This window comes from Melanerpes formicivorus, unplaced genomic scaffold, assembly GCF_026170545.1.
Source record: "Melanerpes formicivorus ecotype bairdi unplaced genomic scaffold, bMelFor1.0.p_v2 SCAF_14, whole genome shotgun sequence".
In the NCBI taxonomy this organism is placed as follows: domain Eukaryota; kingdom Metazoa; phylum Chordata; class Aves; order Piciformes; family Picidae; genus Melanerpes; species Melanerpes formicivorus.
In genome coordinates this window covers 7459272-7484068 of record NW_027142366.1, presented here as the reverse complement: position 1 = coordinate 7484068, position 24797 = coordinate 7459272, and the positions used below count along the sequence as shown (strand labels likewise).

The 24797-nt window shown below is 41.7% G+C and overlaps 1 protein-coding gene across 2 annotated transcripts in view; it reads left to right on the top strand.

Moving 5' to 3' along the window:
* The first annotated feature begins 7342 nt into the window (after nt 1-7342).
* LMTK2 (lemur tyrosine kinase 2) overlaps nt 7343-24797 on the top strand; it is a 48013-nt gene continuing 30558 nt past the window's right edge. For both annotated transcript variants that reach the window (XR_010988371.1, XM_068146754.1), the window contains exons 1-3: nt 7343-7715; nt 23373-23497; nt 24563-24707. Coding sequence is in view for 1 of the 2 variants with exons in the window: in XM_068146754.1 (XP_068002855.1) it covers nt 7565-7715; nt 23373-23497; nt 24563-24707 (421 nt within the window). In the remaining variant the exon portion in view is untranslated. The remainder of the gene's footprint in view (nt 7716-23372; nt 23498-24562; nt 24708-24797) is intronic.

The following is a 24797-nucleotide window of genomic DNA, read 5'->3' as shown; positions in this document are numbered from 1 at the left end:
AACTAAGATATATTTATTGGCTTTGACAGCAAAAGAAAACCCATTTCTCCATGAAGATAAAGGCATATTTTTTATTTGGACAATGTTTTTCCTTTCCTGGACTGGAGAGGGAAGCTGTAACTGCTGACGTTTATTCAATGAGAATAGACCTTTTCAATTCAGCCAAAGCTTTCAAAAGTAGCAAAGAGGTGAGCATTTTGAAATCATCATCTTTTATGCTTGAGTATCTGCTGCTTATACAAGATGAGGTAATTCCCTGGACTTTCCTGGAGTTCATCAGTAAAACCAGAAGCCATATTTCTGCATACCTGGCATACATGAGTGCTATCAATCAGGTGAGCAGCCCTGCTGCCCTCTAGGATACAGAATCAAAGGACATGCAATACTCCTATTTTAGAATAGAATAGAATTAACCAGGTTGGAAAAGACCTTCGAGATCAAGTCCAACCTATCATCCAACACTATCTATTCAACTAAACCATGGCACCAAGCACCCTATCCAGTCTCTTCCTAAACACCTCCAGTGATGGTGACTCCACCACCTCGCTGGGCAGCACATTCCAATGGCCAATCACTCTTTCTATGAAGAACTTCTTCCTAACATCCAGCTGAGGGAACACCATCATTATCTGTAATGAACAGATGCCTGGAAGAGTCAAGAAAACAAGATCCTTAAGGCTTCCAACCTTCATGCTCCATGCAGTAACATTTCATCTCACATCCTAACCATAGGGCAGTAGCAAGTCTTGCAATTAAGTAAGTAAATAAACCAACCAAACATATTTTGCTCTAATGAGGGAGAGGGGAAGAACATTCCACACAGAGAGCTGAGCTCATTAAGTTTTTGGTACTGGAGATGAAAAAAACCAGTTGCATTAAGTGTGATCCTACTAGCAATGCAACTTCACCTGTAGGACTCTAAAAGTTTAAATAATATTGTGAGCATGTTTCTGTTGGATTTTATTAAAAGTATGTGGGAAGGACTGTGGAGGACAGCAGGTCTTTGATTCTTGGATGATCTTTAGACTTTCAGACTGCAAGGATAAGGAAAACAAAGCTACATATTTCAGGTCTGTTTGTTTTCTTCTAAGTAACCAGTTAAAATTAATAAGTCAACCTTTCAAGTAAGATGCTGTCCTCGATAGTGCCAAAGGTTCTTTAAACTGCAGCTGCAGTCTGTTTCCATTGAGCTGTTCCCTGCCTGTGGCATAAGCTTTGCTTGTTGGTTTTTGTTGCTTTCTCTGTAACAAATTTTCACAGAGGTATTTTATAACTCTTTCCATTCTGATTACCAAACAGTACAGAAATGTCTGCCAAATTATTACCTTTGACAAATGGTTCTTGTTCTGGTCTTTCAAACTCACCTATTAAAAATAAATGAGAGCTTCAAAATTTATGTTTTCCAGTATACATGTGCTGGGTTTATGCTCCTTGCTCAATCAGCAAGATTCTTCCTGATCCTGCTCAATTTAGCTTGATTCACCTTGATTCTTCTCTGCTTAATTGGTCGTGTTGAAATGTCAATGCTCTTGAACACAACATTCATTAATGTAAGAAGAATAAGAAAGATTGCAAAGCATCAGCATTTCAGTACAGGGTGGATCCTTCCTTCCCTTACAGTGCTTCAGGGAACTGCACCTTCCTCTGAATCTCGAGCTCTTCTGTTTTTCTTCCAAATGTGCACTGCAGCTGTAAGCATCAAGAGCACCAGTTATCTGGATGTTAGCAGCTTATTTGCTCTGTTTTATTTGTCCCTTGCTGGATCTGCCCTCTAGACCCAAGTGCCTCTTTTAAAAATTCCTTTTGTCAATATTGTGAATGATTTCCAAATTGGCATGAGCTTTCCCCCCCATAGACAGAGTAGCCCTTAGCATGAAGTTCCTGGTTTATTTTCACTCAAGTGTGGAGTAGTTACATAAGGTTATTAAAGATACTTAAAATGAGAGGCAAGTACCTACACAGGTAAAAATTGTCCTTTAATCTTCCCTGAATTTCATCTTGCTCAGTGCTAATGGGAATTAGTAAGGTTGTTTTCCTTCATTATTTCTAGAAATGTGTAAAGTGGTATGGAAATGGAAAATGCTACATGAATAGCAGGTTGCTCAAGAATACCCTGTTTGATAGGGCTCAGACCAATTTTCCTCTTTCAACAGATGACAGATTCAAGGAGCAATGTAGAATATTTATCAAAATTTAGCATTACAATTATTTTTTTAGAGAAACATGCAAATCATATTTTCTCTTCTGCCCAAAGGTTTGCCTTGCTTTATTGAAAGGGTTTATGATGAAGAGACTCCTGCTGATCCAGAAGCAGACAGTCCTTTTTTGGCAAGCATGCTTGGACAGAGTTTAGGCCAGCAAGATACATACTTCAACACAGCTAATTACAGAGCCATTCCCTGTAGCCTGTAGATGGATTGTTTTTGTTTTCCAAGAGGCACTGGTTCTATAACTTGCAGGCAGTTTTACTAAAGTCTTGCACTTAGGCTGAAATGTTGCTGAGCTGCTCCTTTCCAGCAGTGCTGCTCTTGCCATATTACACCTACGGTGTCAAAACACGTGAAGCCTTAAGCAGCAGCACTTGCTTATTTCAGTAGTCTCAGGACGAGTTTTGGAGAGTTGCTGAGCAGCTTCCACAACTATTGCCTTAATGAAAATATTGCATGAAGAAAGGCTGAATTGAAACCTCCTTGTCTGATCTGTTGTGTCTTACTTGGTCTGTTAGTGAAGATATTTTTTTCTGGTTTGCCTTTTGTAATTGTATTTCTTTTTTTACCTTGACACACATACAGTGTATATTTAGACCAACACTGCATTAGACATTCACTTGGTTAAATGGTTTCTCACTATATTCAGTACTGCTTTGCTGCATCTGGAGCAAAATTTAATAGAGCACACAGTTAGCATGTGCTAAAAATAACTAGGAGAAGGTAGCAAGGAATTTCTAATGTAGCTATGCAAGTTTTACAACAGCGTCTTTACACGGAAGTCAGCATTTTGCATTTTCTTTTGTGTTGCTGGAATATTTCTTAGCTAAATCTCCTATACCCTTGGGAGAGAACAGACACACAAAATTTCTCTTAAAACTTTGGTGAAAGATTCTACAGAAGCTTTAAGGTACATCTGTGTCACCACAGGTGTGTCTTTGAGTCAGGCGTTAGACAATTGACAGTGGCATAAAAACCAGTTCCAAAGCTGGCATGAATTGGCATTTTGGCTGGCAATATCATCAGAGAATAGTAGGTGAGGAAAGAAATTTGCCCACTCATGACTGTATTTATTGCAGTCCTGTTGAGAAGGAATTTATATTGATGTTGGCACTGGTTATGCCTTTTTGAGGGAGTTCTTAAATGGTCTTTCACAAAAATTCATTCATTTGATTAACTCCACTGATGGTGTAAGGTGGTTCAGTGGACTAAAGTGAAATGAATTTGATTTAATAAAATAATTAATGTAAATTTAGATTAATGTAAAAAAAGGGATACATTTTCAATTATGATCTATGTTCATATCTTGATGTTATAACCTCTTCAAAGAACACCTGTGGGAAGCCAAAGCTGGCAGCACGTTTCCAGATCAGGCTTATCCACATTACAGTAGATATTTCTGAGTCAACAGAAATTAGATTTGTACCAATTTTCCCAGGACATTAGTGGCAGATGGAACTCCAAATATGAAACATTTCCCAATAAAGATGTAATTCCTTAATGGATTAACAAGAGCTGCTGGATCTTTATTTACACATTTTAACATGAACACAAAATGAACTTTCTGACAGTGATTCAAAATATGCCCTGCCATGTGTTTTAAGAGGTTCATTTCTCCATGTGCAAGCTTAGGCATTTGTGGGAAGAAATAACAGAGTTCTGCTCTAAGGCCATTTTAGAGTGACAGATAAATACTAAGGGGAAGAAAATTTGACTGAAATAAGCAAATTTCCCTTATTGCTTTGTTTTAAACCTGCTTTTCTTTAGCCAGTTTTGCTTGGGAGGTATGTAAAATAATTTTGACTGCTGTAGTATGAGAACCAAGAAAGATACCTCCAGTTATGTGAAGCCACTGAAACTGGAGGTTAAACTCAATGATAGATATTCTGTCTCTGTCATGTGGAGAAGCAATTCACTTTGTTAAACATAAAAAGACAATGCTGACAGAGAAAGAAAAGGCTATATATGAAAGGAAAAGACTCTTTCATGGGGAGGGAGAGCAGGGTGTGTGCCTCAGCATTCATATATACAGAAACTAGTCTTTATGCTTTAAAACAGTGACCTGGAATAAACACCTTGGTTCTGTAACCAGCTCCGTCCTGGTGCTCAGTGATACTGCTGTGTAGTAAGCAAATCGTGAATCTTTTGAGGCTTTATCCACAATTACACCCAAGACCTTTAACACCCCTCTGGCAAGTTGCTCAGTCTGCTAGACAAATACTCCTTCTGCACCAATAACGTTATCAAAACTATTAAAGAAAACCAACTGAAAATAAAACCATCAACATCCTTTAGTTGATCCAATTATCTGTCTCTAAAAAAAGGCTTTAACACCTCCCACACGGAACAGCAGCTTCAGTAATTTGGCAATGATAACAGCGCATAATCAAGAAACATGAGGCTGTGCTAAATGGTAATACATCCCATTTTGTGTCAGGAAGAGTTTTGTTTAAGCAAATATATTTTCTTTTCAAGCACCTTTTGGATTAGTTGCTGTTAGGTTGCTCATCCCATTAGTCTCATGTAGTTACTACAATGTTTAACTACAGGAATTGTAAATGGGTGAATCATAACATAGGAGATAGGAGATGAGGCTTTGTGTCTTTGGGGTTTTGTGCTGTTTGTGGTGTATTTGAAGACAGGGGATAGGGGGTAACTATGACTAACATCTAGAACAAAGGATTGCGAAGTTTGGTGATTTAGCTTCTACCAGTGAGTAATTCACAGCTAACCTCAAGTGTATCATCATTACAGAATAGTGCTCTGACAAGTCCCTTTAATGATATGCTGCCATAACTTCCCAGATGATATTACAACATCATGTTTTATCAGCACATTGCATCAAAGGCCTAACATTCAATTATGATAGGGTGGGTTGGGAAATACTGCAGTGTGCTGCGCATAAAATGCAGTGAGTTGTTTTGATTATTGAAGTAAGAACACCCTTGCATTGTAAACTTTCTGATGAGCTACACATGAAGTTTTAAACTTTGTCTGTAGCTGCTATGAACCTCAAAATTCTTTGTGTAGGGAATCTGCATCTGAGATGTACCTTAGGTCCTGGATGCTGTAGTGATCGATACCTTGGATTTGCTGAGGTAGTTATACCACAGAAGCACAGTAGTTTGAATAGCCATCATTTAAAAATGTGGTCATAATGTCAATTTGCAAGAGACACAGTCACATCCAGAGGCCCCAGCTGATAGCCATACTCAGTGGAGGAATATTTGATAGACTGAAAAGACAGCACTCAGATGTTTACAGTGTACACAGAGGAAGACCTGGCTGCATACTTGTCACCAGCATCAGTTTTACATCAGCACAGAGCGATTTAAATTGAGATGGTGGCTGTTTGCATAAGAAAAAAAATTAATGTGTTACCTATTGCTTATTACAGATCACTGATGTGAAAGGGAAAGGACCACACATTACCTTCCTAGTCCATAAAACCTACAGCCAGCCAGGCAAGGAAGACTTTGGGATAATTTGTTGGATTATATAAAGAATAATTTATCATAAGCAGCACGATGCATTAATAATAGTTTAATAAAACAACAAAAGAGGACATGGTCTTCCATATCATTATTTAAGCAAAATGTTTCCCTTGGAAAAAACAAAACCAAACCAAAACCAAACTAATTTGAACTCTTTTTTTTTTTTAAAGGGTCATTTATTAATAGAGTTACTGTCTACAAGCCAGAGAGAGGATATCTGGGGGTAGATGCAGGATTGGTATAAGCAGTTTAAGTACATCCCATGGTAGGAGAAAGTTACCCTAGAAAAAATTCTTAGCAAAAGAAGGATTTAAGTTGATGTTGGATCTTCACGGACATTGTGTTCCTAGTGCTACTTTGAGCACAGAACTTTTCTCTCACAAAAGTCCCAGGGGTGCACTCATTGTACATTTCTTTGGATGGTCTGTGCTCACAAAGTTATTATATAATCTTGACATAATTAGAATTTCTGCTAAATTATTTGGAAAATGGCAATCTAGTTCGTTGGGTGTAGGGTATTTCCTTATTTCCTCACTATACAGAGCCCCTGCTTCCTTAGGTAATGGTTCCATTTATGCTGCTTAAAGCTGACACCTCATTTTCACATACTCTAAATTCAGCCGAGTTACAAACCCAACCTTATACCCGAACAGCCATTATTTCTGAGCCCCGCTTCTATCATTAATTTAACAAGGTCATTTCAAGCCTTGGAAATGCACAGACTGCAGAAGGTACTTTCTGCCCGTCTCTTTGTCTAACTCCTCCTCTGCAGAGGAGCCGGAATAGCCCAGACACACAGGCTGAAGCGTGCAAGCGGCCCGGAAAGGCTGTGTGCCTGGCAGCCGGTCCGCAGGAGCGGTGGGCAGCGCAGCGCCGGTGCGCCGAGTAGTCGGGGGGAGGCTCTGCCGGCGGGCCCCGAGGCTCCTGATGGAACCTGACGCTGCCTTTTAGTGTTTCTCTCGAGCTTCGTCGCTCGGCCTCTGGCAGGGTTTTGCTGCGGGTGTGCAGAGGGCGGCAGGTAAACACGTACTGCTCGGGCGCAGAGCTCGGCCACCACCCTACATCTGCTTAGCCCTCGAGAAGTCCCTAGGTCCAGCCTGGCTTTGAAGAGTAGGGCACTATCGTGCTCTCGGAGACACGAAGGCACAGGTTTGGGTCTGTGTTCCTCCGTGATCCCTGCTGTTAGACCCGTGGCTACGGAAGGTGCCGCTATAACTTGCCCGAAAGGGTGCCCAGGGCGCGCCCAGCGCGGCCGCAGCGAAAACTCCCCCTCACACACTTCAGGCCGCCACTGCGCCTGCAGGCGGCGCCCTTCCCGCTACTACCGCGTGTCCTGCGCACGGGCTCAAGCAGGCCCCTCCTCCTGCTGCCCCGCGCGGAAATGACACAGCCAGACCGTTGGCGGAGCGCGCCTTCAATCCCAGGGAAGCTCCGCCCCCTCCGCGTCTCGAGCGCAGTTTGGTTGGCAAACGCGCGCCGCCGTTGTCGCGCCGCAGCCTGCGCTCGCCCTAGCTCGCCCTGCGCTGAGCGACTGGCTGATCTGACTGTCAATCACGGATTAGCTCCATCCCAGCCAGTAATGCCGCCTCCTGAGCGTGAGGAGCGGATTGATTGGTAAATAGGGCTGTCAATCAGCAGGGCGCCCCACCCTCTCCCGGTCAGGTAGCCCGGAAGATGGCGGCGGCGGTGGTAGCGTCCGCAGGGTCTGGTGGGGTTCTGTGAGGGGAGTGGGGCAGCTGGGTCCGATGCCGCGGGCAGCCGCGCCGCGGAGGCGGGGGGCAGTAGCTGCCGCGGGGGCTCGCCGGAGACGCTGAGAACCTCGGGCCCCGCATTCGGTGCCGGCTTGGTCCGGGAGCGGAAGGCATGCAGCAGTGCGGGGGTCTCGGTGGGGGTGCCGGGCGGCGGAGAAGCAGCCCGCTACCCTTCGGGTCCCGGCGCCCGTTCGGGATCGTCTTCCTGTTGTCGCTTCTCTTGGGGAGCGGCGGGGCGACTCCGCTTCCGCGAGCAGGTGCAGGTGAGGCGCGGGAGGCGGCGGAGTGGAGCGGGGTGAGGGGGGGCGGCTCCGCGGTGGGGCCTGCGAGGGGGAGTCTGGGAGTAGGGCAGCGGCGGGGCCTCAGCGCGGGATGTCTCCGGTGGGAGCCTGAGGCTTGGAGACGCGGTGCTGCTGCAGCCGGGGACTGCGGGCTTTCAAGCCCCCGTCCCTCTTCAGTGCTGCGGGCAGGGCTCCGCGCTCGGCGCTCTCCTTTCGGAGAAGGAAGGGCACGGCGAGGGGATGGAGCTCCCCGACACGGTGGGCTGCGGCTCCATCGTGGAGGTCACGTCTTGTGCTGGTGGCGTTGAGGGATATCCCGCTGTAGATATCTCAGTCGCTTTAAATTGAACTAGGTGAGGTGCTTTTTCCGTCTGTGTGTTTACCTACATACGTTCTCTCTATAGTAGTTTATGCAGAGCTCAGTGTGATTTGTCTTTTTCTCATTTTGGCTGTGAATCACCGGGGCTCCCGTTGCTGGGTGGAGGCTCTTCAGGGCAGACGGTGCTTCCCTCCTTTCCGGTCAGATTAGTCGGATCCCCCCCCGCCCGCCCCCAACCGGCCTAGTCTCTCTAAATAGTCATGTAGTTCACACTTGCTTGCTTCTTATGTTAGGTAACTTCCTTCGATTTTAGTAATTATTTTCCTGTTTATCTTAAAAGACCAAACTAAGAAAAAAGCTTTCTCAGTCGTCTGAGTTACTGTTGAGAGCTTTATTAGTACTGACAGGTAGCAACCGTCTCTTTGGTAAGGTTTTCATTTATTTGGTATTTCATTGACTTGCAAAGATAGTGTATTGAGACTGAATTTTATTGCATATGGTTTGAATGTGCACTGAGATTCATTTCTAGCCATGAAGAGTTGAACAGATGAAATAGACAATATGTTCAGAGAGGAGGAGGAGGAGGAGCAGTGGGAAGGGGGAGATCTGAAGCACAGAGATTAAGTAATTTGGCTGCTGTTCTACAGAAAGTATCAGAACAGGGAGTGGAACCCATACTTCCTTTATTTTGAACTGATGGCTCTTTCCCATTATTTTCTTTCTGTGTTCCCAAGAACATTTCTGAATTGTTCATAAATTACTCTCACCACCAGGCTATGTTGATGTCTTTCTTACTGTCTATGAACTAAACTTCAGGACAAGAGAAAACTGTCAGTCAAATTTGGGGATTAAGTGGTGGTTGTTTTTTTTTTCCTCATCTATGAAATACTTAAAGTTTGCCCCAATAATATTAACTTCTTATCAAGCCCTAAAGTAAGGCAGCATAATCAGTGTTGCATGGAGGCCTTTTCTGCCTTTTCTGTGTCTTATTTTTCTGAAATGTGGTTAACTTTTCTGTTTAGAGGTAGATGGCACAGTGTCTGCATCCAGTGTTTTTTTAATTGAAATAAAAGTACCTCTTTTCAGCCTATGCTTTGCACCTTGCAAGTCTGGGAGATCAAAACATAGCTTCCATCACTCTGGTAGAAAGCTTAATTCTCAGCATAAAAACCCAATTGGACAAAGTACAGAATGTAACAGCAAAAAAACCCCACTTCGATGTGTTTTTTTGTTTGTTTTTAAAGGCAAAATCAGGTGTACTAAATGCAGCACTGCTATGAGAAGTATTTATGGTGTAATACTGAACTCATATGAAGTTGCTGAGAGATAATAATCTTATATGTTGATTTTGGTTATAGTTTAGGTTACAGTGTGTAACTGTGTGATGTTAGCTGCAGTTTAGCAAACTGCTGAATCCTGTCATAGAAAACCTTGTGAACTCTGAGAAACGAAACTGTTGCTTCCTACTGCTCATACAGTCAGAAGCAATGTGTTTGGATTATTGACAAAATATTTAGTATTTAAACCTTCAAGGTCTCAAGAGGAACCTTTTCCTTTTTCACTGGCATCACTTTTGCTGGGAGGACTTCCTGCTGCATGAAATAATGTGTGCAGGTGGATTTGTGTGCAACAGATTCTTAGTCTGCAACATGTCACCGCTACAGCAGCATCCACTCAGAAAGCTACAGGGACTTTTTTTTTCCTCTCCTCCTTTTCAGTACTTTACCAGTGGATGACAGACTGTTACATTCTGAACCTTCTCTGTCATACTAGACAGATTTCACAACCTGCCCAGAAGACAATACTGGGACTTGTTTTGCTGGGTTAAGAATCAGGAGCTGTGTTCAGAAGCATCTTCATCTGTATTGTCAATCTCTTTCATATGTCCCATGATGGGTTGCGCTGATTCCCTGTGTTGTGGCTGGCAGGAGCTGATAGTCTCCATTCTGGGCCTCAGCGGTTTTTGCAGTTTGCTGTAATGCTCAGTCTGGTACCTATGAGTTGTGAACTTGTGAAGAATGTAATGGAGTTTTCATTAAATAATTACTAAGTGGTTTCAGAATTATCTTAGGATCCCACAGTTCTTGTGTGTTGCTCTGAGCATGGAATAAGAAGGAAAGTGTTACTGTAGTAAGCTTGTAGAGTACTTCATGGAATATACCCATCATAAACTTCTCTTTTGGGAAGGGATCTGGAACGCAGGAAGTGGTGATGGGCAGGTTGTAGCAAGACAGGACTGAATTGCTTGTTCAAAAATGCTCCATTTAGTGGAAGTGCTGTAGAAGTATGCCAGACAGTATGGCTGGGGACCTGTCAAGTTCCCAGGGCCTTGATCGAGATGAATGATGCCGCTCTTCTTAAGTATGGCTTCAGAGTGTTTGCAGATGAAGGCGTGCATTGATGATGTGTTCTACATTTGTCTTGTGTTTTTCAGGTTACATTTCTAAATACATGTAAATTGTTTTGCTTTTATACAATAAGGAGAGGAGGAAATAAGGCTTTTAACTGGTCTCCTGGTGGAATTCATAGCAATTATTGTGGAATATGGGAAAAACAATATGCTGCTAGCTAAAAATACTTTGACTGGCTTGGATTTAATTTATTCTGAGAATGGAAAAGGAGGATACTGAGATGTACTGTGATAGTTCTGCATTTAAGGTTTCACTTTATACTGGAGGTGAGAGCTGATGGCAAGTCCACTGGAAAATAGTTCATAGAATTCAATACTGTAGTTGGTTTTAGACCGTGGAGTGGTGGTGATTTTACCTGACTGCATCAGGCAAGGTGCATTTCCACTAAGATGCCTCTTCCACTTTTAATTCTGGGTGGCTGAAGTAAGGGCATTTGGAAACTACTCTTTAGCAGCAGTATTTCGCAGCCAAACACAGTGTGGTATAATCTGACACATCTGCTTTACTGTGCTAAAGCTTTACATTTACATTCAGGCTCTCTTTCTGTTCTGACTTGGATTTCTGTACTTGACCTTAATTCAGCTGCCTCTCCAGAAAGCTGAGCATTAAATTCAAATGTGTCTAATGTCGAGACAAAGCATTTCTATCAGGTCCCTGCTCTATGAAGTCTTTGTGAATACAAAGTAACAGGGACTCCAAAATATCATTCTTTTCCTGTAAAACTTGAATAGATGGTAGCATTTCTGACAAGTATATTTAATTTGACATTTGTACTTTGTTCAGTTGAATTGATGCAGCTGGACTGGTGCTTTCTTGGTCTGCGCTGGGACTGAATGGACCAGTTGAATGTCATGGCATTGTGTCCTTGCTGATGAGCTTGGTCACATGTAATCCAGGAAAAGACACTCAGAAATTAGATGGATGCTTCTGGTTACTATACACCAGAGTAGTTACATGTTCCTGCAGTTATAGCTAGCCATAGATGATGACTTGAAACTTTGAGATGAGTTATGTAGCATATATATATGTATACCCTCTTGGGAAAATTACTGCCTTGCAGTGGCTTTGGCTTGGTGTTTCACTTGTTCTGGCAGGCTGGGGCCCAGTCATGTCTGTGGGCTGTGGTTTGGTACAATGTGAAACATTGGTGACACTTGCATACAAGAAAAACAATTTTCTAATCATATGCAAGTTAGTGGCTCGGATCACTTGAAGCTAAGACAAATCTTGCTTGTAAAGTGGAGATTTTAATTTGTAGCATATACTTTACCTGGGAGTGGTCTATCTTTCCTCCCACTTTTGAGCACTAAAGCTGTTTACTTCTCCCTCTCTTTCTTTTTCTAGCTTCAATCCTAGACGCCTAATAATTGTAGAGCTAGAGCTGCAAAGTTGTCTTTTATCTTCTGTTTCTATCTCAGTTTGTGACACTGAGGTGAGACGCCAGCCCTGACTCCTTGGCCTGCAGGGGTGTTCCATGCAAGGCGTTCACAGGCTTGGTCTGTTTTTTCTGCTTCTGGCTGTAAAGTGTCTGGACTTTGCTACAACTAAAGCACTCTGTAGGAGGAGGTCACTTTCTGAGGTGGTTTCTCACATCTTGAATACTTGAGTTTAGTAATTCCTCAGGTATCATTGCAGCACAGCACTGCTCAGACAGTCTAAAGGTGTGGTGTTGTAGCATCAGGTGCAGCTTGTTGGTTTGAAAGGATCCATTAGTTAGAGCAGGTTTTATTTCAGATCCTGTATATAGAAAAGGAGGTTTTGTTACATAGTTAGATCAAACATTCTATTTGAAAGGCACAGAAGTTTATATTTTTGGGAGCTACTGAACAACTGTCAGGCAAATTTGAATAGAAATAACTTTCTAGGTGTTTACTGCAATCTATCCACGTGTGGGACCCTTGGGTAGTGTGATGTCAGGTACTGCAAAAAAGCATAGTTTGCTCTTTCTGTCCTGATGTGCCACTTTTGCAGTGGAAGGACAGCATGTTGGAGTACTGGAGTCTTCCCTGGGTTTCATTTTAGGTCTGACTTTCTATTTGGTATGTGCATCTAGTATCTAGAGCTTGATATGGTTCTGGGTACTATTTGCAATAGCTTCAATACTATTATTGCAAACTGAACTCTTTGTTTTGATTGTACTGCTGTTAGGAAAGGTCTTGAGCAACATCAGTGATACTGGAAACATTTTGTACACACTTCTGTAATCAGAAATGCACAAAGTGTGTGCCAAGGATAGCCGTTGCAGTCTACATGAGTGGTTTAAGCACAGCTTGTAGTAAAGTGTTGTGCCACCTATAGCTTAGTCAAAGTGATGGTATAAAGCAGGTTATAGCAGTGAATTGTTTTCTAAGAGATTTTCAGAATGAAATACTGGTATAGAGTTACACCTTGTCCAATACTACTACACTTAATGGTAAGGAAACATCACTGTAGGGACCTAACAGTGGCATGACTCTCTTAGGGACTACTATCACACCCTGAGAGTTCTTTGGTATGAAAGAGGTGTAGAAGATTTTATCAGGAGACCTTTGAGTGTGGCTTTTAAGCTTTCAGCCTGTAGACCAGAGCTAGTTCTCCAAAATTGCTCATTCATCCTAAGGCCTGTTCTTCCTAGGGATTTTTGAGCTGTGAATAGGGATGACAAATAGAACTGAATAAGCTCTTTTGGAAGTATGTTCTTCTGCTCCCCGTCTGCCCTCTTTCAGTTTGAATTGCTATCCCTTGTCTTGTCACTATACTTCCTGATGAAGAGTTGCTCTTAATCTTACCTGTAGACCCCCTTTAAGTACTGGAAGACCACTGTAAGGTCTTCTCAGAGCCTTGTCTTCTCTAGGCTGAACAACCCCAGCTGTCTCATCTCTCCTCATAGGGGAGGTGCTCCAGATCTCTTTGAGGTCCTGCTCAAGGTCCATATGTGTCATATGCTGGGGGCCCCACATCTGAACACAGTAATCCAGATGGCCAGAGTGCAGAAGAGGGGTAGAAGTCCCCTCCTCAACCATATCTCTTGATGCAGCTGAGGATACAGCTGGCTTTCTGGGCTGTAAGTGCACACTGCTGGCTCCTGCCTTGCTTTCCATCCACCAACAACTCAAAGTCCTTCTCTGCAGGGCTGCTCTCAATCCACTTCCGGTCAAGCCTGTATTTGTCTGTGGATTGCCCTGACCCAAGTGCAGGGCCTCGCACTTGGCGATGTTGTAGTTAATGAAACTTGTACACATCCCTCTGGGTGGTATCCCTTCCTCTGGTGTGTGTGGAGCAGAGTATACAGCTTGGTGTTGCTGACAGAGTTGCTGAGGGTGCCCTCAATCCCACTGTCCGTGTCATCTACAAAGATGTTTAACAGTGCTGGTTCCAGTAGCGACCCCTGAGGATTGTCACTTATCACTGGTTCTCCACCTGGACATTGAGCCTTTCACACCAACTTTTGAGTGCTACCATCCAGACAATTCTTTATCCACTGAAGGGTCCATCTGTCAAATCTGTATGTCTGCAGTTTAGAGACAAGGATGTCATGTGGGACAGTGTCAAATGCTTTGCATAAGTCTATGGCCATTACATTTCCCAGATTTTCCATCAGTGCTGCTATGCAGCCATAGGATGCAAAATGATTTAACGAGTGGGTTTTTTATACATTGTCTTAAGATGCCTTTGTGCAAACGTGAGATTCTAACACTGCAACTTCAAACAGATCTCGCTCTGTAAACACTTGAAGCACCAGCCTATATTTAGTGCTTATTAAAATTGAGCAGTATGCTGTTGTGTGAGTAATTCTTTGACATTACTGGGAAAACTTGTAGGGGAATAGAATAAAGAGAGAAATGTAAAACTGAGCTCATTTTGCAAGGTGCTGTCCAGCTGGCTCTCAGGCTAGGACAGGTGCTCATGAGAAGTTCTGAAATACACTGCAGAAGTACTTAGGGGGAGCGCAGGAGAAAATAGCTTGTAAGTGTTGCCTGAGATTATGGGATAGCCTTCTGATCTTATTAGGGACAAATGGGAGGACTGAGATAGTTTGCCAGGAGTTGTTGGCATAGAGTTACACATCCAGTTGTGATACGAAGTAGCTGAGATTTCTTTTTGAAACTTGTTGCAGAAGGCAGTAATGATTTCAGGGTCCCACATCCACAAAGCGCATTTAACTATGAAGCTGGTGTTTTGTCACTGTGGAACTATATCCAGAACACAAGGTGGGTTGGAAGAGTGTGTCAGAGGCTGTTTCTGATTGCTTCATGGGGAAAAAACTGTGGGAAATTGCCACTTGCTGTCCTCATTACCCTTCCTTCTGATGATTAACTGTTGTAAAGAAGAAAAGCTGGTGGTTTATCAAAAGCATTGTCTGTGCACATGTACTGGCCTTTCGTCATCCACCTTCCCCATGAAGGACTAAAATAACAGGCTTCTGGAGTAAGACAGGGATTGTGAAGGCGAAGTAGAGAGGTGAAGTGTTTCAATTTCTATCTAGAAGAACATGATAACAAACTAACTGGTGACTTCTTAATTATTATTAGTTTTTCCCCCAATAGAAGTCTTGCCATCTTACTTCTAAGTGTGAGACTTCTAAGTGTGATTTATGCCATGTAACACAATTCAGATTCAGCTTTATTTAGAAGCTATTAATTATTGCTTCATGCGTGCAGAAAGGTTAAGTGCATGTGGTCTCAAGTAATTTGGCTGTTGTTTTCAGTCCATTTTTTTATCTTGAAAAAAATCCTAGGAATTAGGGTTTTCCATAGTTGTAACGAAGAAGGGAAAATAAAATTGGGTGATCAAGTGCTCTTTGGATCAAGATACATTTGTAGTATCTCTACCAAGAATTACTTCTGTTTAGTTAGGTAACATTTGCATCATTCAGCTTAAGGCTAATAAAAATGGCACGAGAGGATAGACTTCTGAAACAACTCTCCTCAAGTAACATTTTTCAATAGTTTGTTCCAGATTGTTCTGAAATGTTAAAAACCTGTTTTCCTTTCAATGGCAGTAAGTACTGGAAATCTGAAATGTGCAGTTTGTAGCTGAGAATCTCATGAAGGTCCCTTAAGCAGCATTGTATATGCCTGTTCTTAGGGATTTGCTCAATGAAGGAACATTTCCATGCTCGGCTTGAAATACTTTGGGCATTTGAAAACAGGTTTAGATTTCCTGAAGGTGTTGGCGTTGTGTGGAGGGCATCAAGTCAATGAAAGTCACAGAATCACAGAAACATTCAGGTTGGGAAAGACCCTCAGGATCACCAAGTCCAACTAAAAACCCTACAGAGGAAGTCCAACCATTAACACAGCACTGCCAGGTTACTGCTAAACCATGTCCCTCAGCACCACGTCTGCACAGCTTTTCAGTCCCTCCAGTGATGAGGACTCCGCCTTTGCCCTGGGCAGCCTGGTCCAGTGCCTCACAATCCTTTCAGTGAAGAAATGTTTTGTAACATCCAACCTGAAGTTGTCATCTGACCTCTTTGGACTGTTGCATTGGTGATGGCCATACAAATCAAAGGGCTGGCTGGAATTTGGAGTCACTTTGTCATCCTTAAATTCTCTCTATTAATTTTTGTTTTTCTTCCAGAAGAATGTCTGAAGTGCCAGTAACACCTGTGTTAAGCTTTTGTTTGCTGTGCTGTATCTCAAGTGAAAGCTGAGGGTGATTTGAATGCAGCTGTGCTGTAGTATTTGAAAGCAGTAGTATAGCATTTCACAACTAGATGCTGGTACTGCACGTGTTTCTGCTGAAACTCATTCTCCAAAATGATTATGGCTTTTGGCTCAGTTTCTATATGGAGATAGCAGGGGGAAAAATGAGATTACAGGAATGCAGTAACTAATGGAATATGCTCTTGAGGGTTTTTTGTGTGAAAGGCTGGAGTTGTGTTTTGTGCTCTACTTTGTCATTCAAAATGGATATTACAAAATGGATGTCTCTAAAATGGGTTTGAGTAGTTTCTTTGCCTTTTTAATCCTGCCTCTTACCTGTAGGCATTCAGAATTTGTAGGCCTGGTTTTAGCTGTTGGTTTTGTGCCTATTAGTAGCAAACCTCTGAAGATTTCAGGGAGTAAATAAACACAGGAGAAACCTTTTTTAAGGAAAAGATAATTATCTGAATGTGGCCTATGAAGAGCTGGGTAGGAGTTGACAACGTTTTTTGCACTTAATTGTTAACACAGAAGAGAATGACAGCATTATTTAGGAAAGTCAAGCTAGCTTTTAAGATCATGTTTATCAACACCACTAAAAATTAGGATGATGTTGCACTTTTAATTCTGGTTACATTAATATGTCCCACGCAGAATAAGCAAACTGATCAAGTTTATGCAAGATACCCTGGAAGCAGCAAGGGAGCAGAGTTAGAATGGTCATTCATTAGTACATTGAAAACTGCTCTGTTCCAGCTTGGTGTCAGGAAGCAGCATCTCAGTTCATGGTGGTATAGTTTGAGGGTGTCCAAGAGACAGTTTAAATGACTGCTGTCATGCTAGATTTGTGCTGGAAATAGTTACAGCTATTAGTGCAGAACTGCCATTTATATAGCTGCTCTTGAAAGAAAAGAGGCTCTTGCTTATGCAGGGGGACTGTTGTTGCATAGCAACTACTGTGCTGAAAGCTTAAAATCAGATGCTCCCTTGAAGTTCACTGTGCCCTACTAATGTGTGATTTATCTGGGCCTTGGCACTGCCTTTATCACAGGAGTGATTGTGATCAGTCTGCTCAGCTGTGTTTGTCATGTACATTTAATTTGCTTTTTTCCCCCAAGCTTGGAGCTGTGTGATGTTGTGTATTTTTTTTTTTTAATCCCAATTTCCTGATGATTGAGACCTTAATAACCTGATTAATCACTGAACCAAATCTGAGTTCAAGTATCATGGCCTTTCATAATCCAGTAGTAGACAAAGGCAAGGCTGCTGTCCCACATACAGACGGTCTGGTCCAGCATTGTTCCAAGTGGTGGCTGTTGGTTGGCAAGTGAACATGGATAGACCATTTGGCTAGCTGGTGTGCCTGGTGCTCTTAATTAATGGTAGCAAAGGATGACACAGATGGATGACATACGTGGGTATTTCAAAGAATTGTGGGCAGACTGGGAAATTGGATGGAGGAAGAAACCAGCTCTGCTGAGAAACTTTTATGTGCTGAGTTGTTGTATTTTGTAATCAGTGAACTATCTTACAAAGAAAGTAGACTTTAAAGAAGCTGAGAAAGGTATGAAGAATCCTGACCTATATAAATTGCTTTGAAAAATACTTTGTATGAAAATAACATTTTTTCCACCCCTTGAAACATGCTAATACATACTGCAGTGTATGTTCTCATGCCTACACTTGATCCTGAGAATGCCTGCACAGTTCATCATCAGTGTTTTTTCAGTGAGTATATTCATGTTCTTGCTTGTGTACAGGGTTAGACTTCAGCTGTGCTGTGCTCAAATTTAGACTTCCTTACAAAGTGTCAGTCGTCAGAGGTGCTGAAGAATCTACTTCAGTACCTGTAAATTAAATATGTACCTCAGCCAGGGATTTGAGTTGTTTATGATGGCCTGTACTGTTTGAAGTGGGTAACTGACAGCACAGAATCAGTATTTAATATTGAGAGACTTTGAAAAGAAGATCCTGTTTTCTATGTTGATAATTTAGAACCATCTAGATGCCATTTTGAGAGAGCATTTGCTAGCACAGAGCTATTTGTAAAGCATTATGTTGTGTTAACTTTGCAGGTACACATGCAGTAACACAGGTGTGCTGCATCTTCTGCTCTTTTAATATAGTAGTGTTGTTATCCAGGCTCCTTCCTCCTGTTTGAGTGGTTTGGAGATACTAGACCAAAGTGGTCTAGAATGTACTAACTGATGGGAAGCCTTGTGTTGTTGGCATGTTATGGAGAGTAGCTGTTTTGCAGTTTCTATCCTAGGGAAGAGATTCTGACTTCTGGATAGATACTGAAATGGAGGGTGTTACTGCTTAGGGTCACATTAAATATAGTAGATTTTTTTTTAACTGAGATGATATGCTGAGAAAGTTTTAAGTTCTCCACTTTAACAGTCTGTCATGTTTAGATTCTTCTGCATTAGTTAGCAAATGGAGTAGTATTTATTGGATATTATTTAGATTTACATTGAAATTAAGTTTACAATGTATTTTAACAGGTCTTTCTTATTAGAACTGTTTTCTGTAGTTATTGGGGTCCTCTGCTTAATTGAACAGATTTCTTTCTGGATGTTTCTTCAGTCAGGGTCCTTAAAACTATCTGGTGTTATTTCATACTTAGACAAGTTAGAGACAAAAGAAGGTATTAAACATCTTCCTTTTCACTTCCAAGTAATTTTCCTAAGCTCCAGTGAATTGATCATTGGATGGAAGTAGCAAAAGCAGTTACACTGGAGCAGAGTGTTCAGCATTTGACAAACACCAGTTCCAATACTTAATCATTGTCATCAGACACTGAATATGTATTTATGAAGGTATTAAAATCACTTGCAATAAACTTTAGCCCCATTGCAGGTTGTTGTCGTATTAGACTCAATTTTACATTCTTTTTTGCTCTCAAGAAGTGCAGATTAAGAAATATCACTTATTAATGACTCCATGAGGGGCTCCAAAGTTTATCTAAGTAGAGATTCTGTAATGCTCAGTAAGTAGCTCTTGCTTGTATGAGTCATCTGAAATGCTGGATCTGTAAGCATTGCAGAAACTTGCCCAGGATAACTGGCATTTTTCTTGTATTAAAGCATCATTTTATAACTTTGTATGTGAAATTTGCTTGTGCTTTTGGAAGTTAGATGACTTCCATCTTCTTAATGAACTGTTACTGGTTAGCTGTCTTTTCAAAGGCTATCTTGGCTGGCTTTTTTAAAGAAAAAAAAGCCCAACACTTAGTTACTTTCTCCAATTAATTACTGTTTGGTTGCTCAGTTTCTTTTTGTGGCAATTCTCAAAGGTCTGTAAGGTTAGGAGCTAGCATAATGAGTAGCAGCAATACTTCATTTTTTAACTCCCTGTCTTCATTTCAGGATACTTAAAGGAGGTGGTTACATTATGGAGGAGAGCATAAGAAATTGTATAAAGGACTTAGATTCTTAGGCTTTGTAAATGGGCAGTTTTCATGACAGAAGGACTTCCAACCAGAATATATTGTCTTTCATACCAAATAGCTGAATACATGTGCAGTGCATGTAGCACATATTGTAAATGCAGCTTATGATGGTTGGTGCTCATTCTGTCTCATTTTGGATTACACTAGCTTTCTGGTCTATGTTAGACAACCAGGAGCTTGAATCCTCCCAGCTGGATTTGCTGTGTTAACTTGTAACTTCAAAGGGCCAGAAGGGAGATCCTATGTTGGAGTGATCATAAACATTATGTAAATACATGTTGTGCTCATGACATGCTGCAGTTGTGATACTCCAAGGGCATGGATGAAAAGGAGACTTTACAGACTACCAAAAAACCCTAAAATAAAAGTTTGATAGCCCTTTTTATCATGTACATTTGACAGCTGAGCTGCTTTATACATACTCTTCCTTAAGGATCTGATCTGAAGTTAGCCTTTGAGAGGCAACCTTCAAGGCATGCTAGTAATGCATTTTTGTGAGTAATAGCTCTTAGTGTCTGAGTTGCTGTAGTGATTTACTTCACTTGGCTAACTTTCCCAAATCTACTTCATGAAACATTCTGCTGGGTTCAGGAGTCTTGATCTTCTACTGGGAGGAATATATATTGTAGTTATGATGTGTTCCTGGATCAGGGAGAATCTGTTCAGTACATGGTCTGCAGTAAGTTCATGGTATAGTATCATAGTATCATTCAGGGTTGGAAGGGACCACAAGGATCGTCTAGTTCCAACCCCCCTGCCATGGGCAGGGACACCCCACACTAGATCAGGCTGGCCAGAGCCTCATCCAGCCTGCTCTTAAACACCTCCAGGGACAGGGCCTCAACCACCTCCCTGGACAACCCATTCCAGTGCTTCACCACTCTCACAGTGAAGAACTTCCTCCTCACATCCAGCCTGAATCTCCCCACCTCCAGCTTCATTCCATTCCCCCTAGTCCTATCACCACCTGAGATCCTGAGAAGTCCCTCCCCAGCCTTCTTGTAGGCCCCCTTCAGATACTGCCAAATTGACTTCTCATTTCAGTGAAGTTAGTGGTGAAGGTGAAGTTGTTTGGAAATGTGGTGGGTGGCTTTGAAAAAAAAGTCTTTTTAATTTGTAATTTGAATTAGTGATATCTGGTGACATAAACATGCTGACTTTTGTTGCAAAGCTGCCTTTTGTTGTTTGGCTTCTGCTAGGAGTTCAAAGGAATCACTTAAAAATTTATCTAAAGCTGTATTACTGGTGTGTTTGTTACAGTAATTCAACTAATGACTTCACCAGATATTTGTAGTGGTGATTGAGGTAATTTCCAGTGTACTTAGTAAGGCTGTGGAACATCTGAAGGAAGTAAACATAAATCAGCTGTTACATTCCCTTTTTCTCTTGTTGATGCTTACAAATAGAAAAAAATTATGGGTGTTATGTGGAAGATTTAAATGAATACAAATTGTTCTATTAAGAGCCCATTTCACAGATTGTTTCTCTTCAGAAGTTTGCAAAATTGTGCTGAGCAGCTTCACATTATGGTTTCTCTGTGTTTGAACAAGACATCACTGATAGAATGAGGGGCAGTGGCTTCTAACTAGAGGAGAGCAGATGTAGATTGTATGTTAGGAACAGGTTCTTTACCATGAAGGTAGTGGAACACTGGAATGGGTTACCTGGGGAGGGGTGGTTGGGACCCCATCCTTGGAGATATTGAAAGTGAGGCTTGTTGAGGCTCTGAGCAGCCTGATCTAGTTGAGGATGCCCCTGCTGACTGCAGAGGGGATTGGACTAGAATAGAATAGAATCAACCAGGTTGGAAGGGACCTTCAAGATCATTGCGTCCAACCAACTAAACCATGGCACCAAGCACCCTGTCAAGTCTCCTCTTGAACACCTCCAGCGATGGTGACTCCACCACCACCCTGGGCAGCCCATTCCAATGGGCAATCACTCTCTCTGTGTAAAACTTCCTCCTGACCTCCAGCCTGAACCTCCCCTGGTGCAGCCTGAGACTGTGTCCTCTAGATGACCTTTGGAGGTCCCTTCCAACCCAGACCATTCTGTGATCATAACTCCACACAGAGTGTTCATGTTTTCTAATGAAAATGTCAGAACTGTTGTGGAAACTAGAAATAGTTTCACTTATTTTTGCTTAAGTTTTATTCTTGTACAGATAATATTCCTGAATGTACAGAAAAATATGATCTGCTGAAAGTGTGCTGATGCTCTTTAAAGCAATGCTTTGATTGGCAATTTACTCTTTACATAGAGAGTATTTAATGAATTATAAGTGTTCTGTGGAATGTGATGAAAAGCTGTAGCTTTTTATGAACATCCCCTAATTCCTTTTTTGGTAGGTTTTTCTAAGGCTCAAGAAGTAGGTGGACAAGTTTGGTGTGTCCCTTAAGCAGCGATCAGCTTCTGACTTCGTTCTTAGGCTTCATTTGTGCAGTATTTTGTTGCCAGGCACTCCCATTGATACTGAAATGTCATAAAATGCAGTCAGTCCAAGCCACCTGACGTTGTTAAACTTCAGCACTGATGTAATATCTAAATATATTTTAATCAGATGCGGTACAACTACTCTTCCAGTCCCTCTGGCAGTACCTCTTTAAAAAGGAACAACAAAAACACACCCTCAAGATGTGTGATGTGGTCTCCTAGGGAACCTACATATCTTTGTTCTTGACTTAAGATGAAGACAGAGATGCAAATAGGTTTAATTCCCCCGGCAAAGATTTAGGTTTTCTTATCAAATGCCGTTTGAGGCTTTTGATCCTGTGTGAGTAATAACAACCTGACTGAATTACAGAAAACGTGTTGTAGAATGTTTATGCAGACAATTTTTGAAAGTTCTGTGGAAGTGTGTTTGCAAAATGGTTAGAGATCATGCCTGAAAGTCTTGGAATGGAGACAAATCACCTAATGAATCACAGGAGATGGAAATTAGGGTGGAGCTGATTATATCAATTGAACATGTGAAAGCAACTTGTGTATTTGGCAGGCTGTTTGAAATGCATTTTATGGGCAGAGACAGTTCTGCTTTATAGTAACATTTTACACAGTTTAAGTGAGGATTTCTTCAGCTGCCTTTTCTCTTAGGACAAGTGTGCTAGCTCATGGGAAATGTCTTCAGAAATATCTGGTTTCTAGCATCTGTGCTGAGAGATCTATATACATTTATTAACTTAACCAGAATCCTGAGGCTTAGGTCTATCCTTCATCACTCACTTTGGTAAATCATATTGTCTGTGGCCTGGAGAGGAGGAGGCTCAGGGGAGACCTTACTGCTGTCTACAACTATCTGAAGGGAGGTTGTAGCCAGGTGGGGGCTGGTCTCTTCTCCCAGGCAGCCAGCAACAGAATAAGAGGACACAGTCTCAAGCTATGCCAGGGAAGGTTTAGGCTGGATATTAAGAAGTTCTTCATAGAAAAATCGATTGGCCATTGGAATGTGCTACCCAGGGAGGTGGTGGAGTCACCATCACTGGAGGTGTTGAGGAAGAGACTGGATGGGACACAGGGTGCCATGGTTTAGTTGATTAGATGGTGTTGGATGATAGGTTGGACTCCATGATCTCAAAGGTCTTTTCCAACCTGGTTAGTTCTATTCTCTTACCTTGGGTAAAATAAGTCCAGAGTGGTGCAGACAAGTGGTAGAGCTCACATACATTTTGCCAGTATGTCCTTCCTTTTCAGTTCCTTCTAATTTGATCATATCCACAGAGTTAAATATCCAAACTCTGTCTTTAAAATAAATGCAGATGGACAATGTGTTTTGAAAGAACTTCTTAGAACCTTACCATTTTTGTGTAATACTTCATACATGTTTATTTCTAGGAGAAGGAGCTACAGCTGAAGTTTCCTCCTTGTTTGTGATTCTGTCTATATGTACTCTAGTAGTACTGGTAATACTGCTTGCAAACTGTGTCTCCTGCTGTAAAGACCCTGAGATAGATTTCAAGGTAAGCATCTGAAGTTGCAAATGTATTTAACAAGTGCCATTCTTAGCTGTGTTCTGATATCCAGGATAATTGATTACTTATGCCAATACTTCACAGTTACTGGTGCTTCGTTGTCACTCACTTTCTCACTTCTCAAGCAGCCAGCAAGTGTACTCCTGCATGCTGTGAAAGCTTGCTGCAACCATTTATTTTAAGTATTTGGTCTATGCTGCAGTAAGGATATTAGGCTGGAGATGAGGAGAAAGTTCTTCCCAGAAAGAGTAGTTGGCCATTAGAATGTGCTGCCCAGGGAGGTGGTGGAGTCTCCGCCCCTGGAGGTGTTCAAGAGGGGATTGGATGTGGCACTTGGTGCCATGGTTTAGTTAGTCATGAGGTGCTGGGTGACAGGTTGGACTTGATGATCTCTGAGGTCTTTTCCAACCTTATTGATTCTATGTTTCTATTCTATGATTGTCTTTTCAAGGGGATTACTAGCTGTTAGGATTAGTAGTAAATGTATTCCCTTGAGTCAGTTTTGCTGTAAAGAGCCTTTTTGTTGTTGTTCTGTATACTCTTAAAATTTGTTCTTTGTAGTCTACAGACAAGTCTTAAAACACTCCTCTTGAATAATAATACTGAAGATATGTAGACACTCTAGCAAAGCTCTTGAGGATAAATTCTTATCAGAGAAAAGTTACTTTTGGAACACTGGTTATCACTGTTCCTAAAATTGAGTTTTGCTCTCACTTCTAAATGGAGAATATTTGGCCTTGGCAGTGCATGATAATTCATTCAAAGTCAGGGGTAGCATGTAAAGTTAAAACAAACAAACCAACAAGCAAACAAAAAACCCCCCAAGACAAACAACCCCAACAACAAAAAACCCCCAAGCAATACTTGATACTTTAATCTCTTCAAATTGGTAAGAAATTGAGAATAAAGAACAGAAAGCTATAAATCTGTCACTGTCCCTGGCAGGAAAAGCTAAGCCTCCTTCACATGGTTCTTTCAAACTGAGACCATGATATTAATGCTAATTTTAAGGCAAAAGGACAGGTTTTTAACTAAAATTCTCTTCTTTTTCAGGAATTTGAGGATAACTTTGATGATGAAATAGATTTTACACCTCCAGCAGAAGATACTCCATCTGTTCAGTCTCCAGCAGAAGTGTTTACTCTCTCAGTTCCCACTATTGCTTTACCAACTCCCTCCCAGTTCCCCTCTCGTGCAGGTAAAAGACAGGATTTAAATTTTAAAAAGTAGGCAATTTCAGTGTCAAAAATGGAGTCTGGTTGATTGTTTGACTTGAATTGTTGCAAAC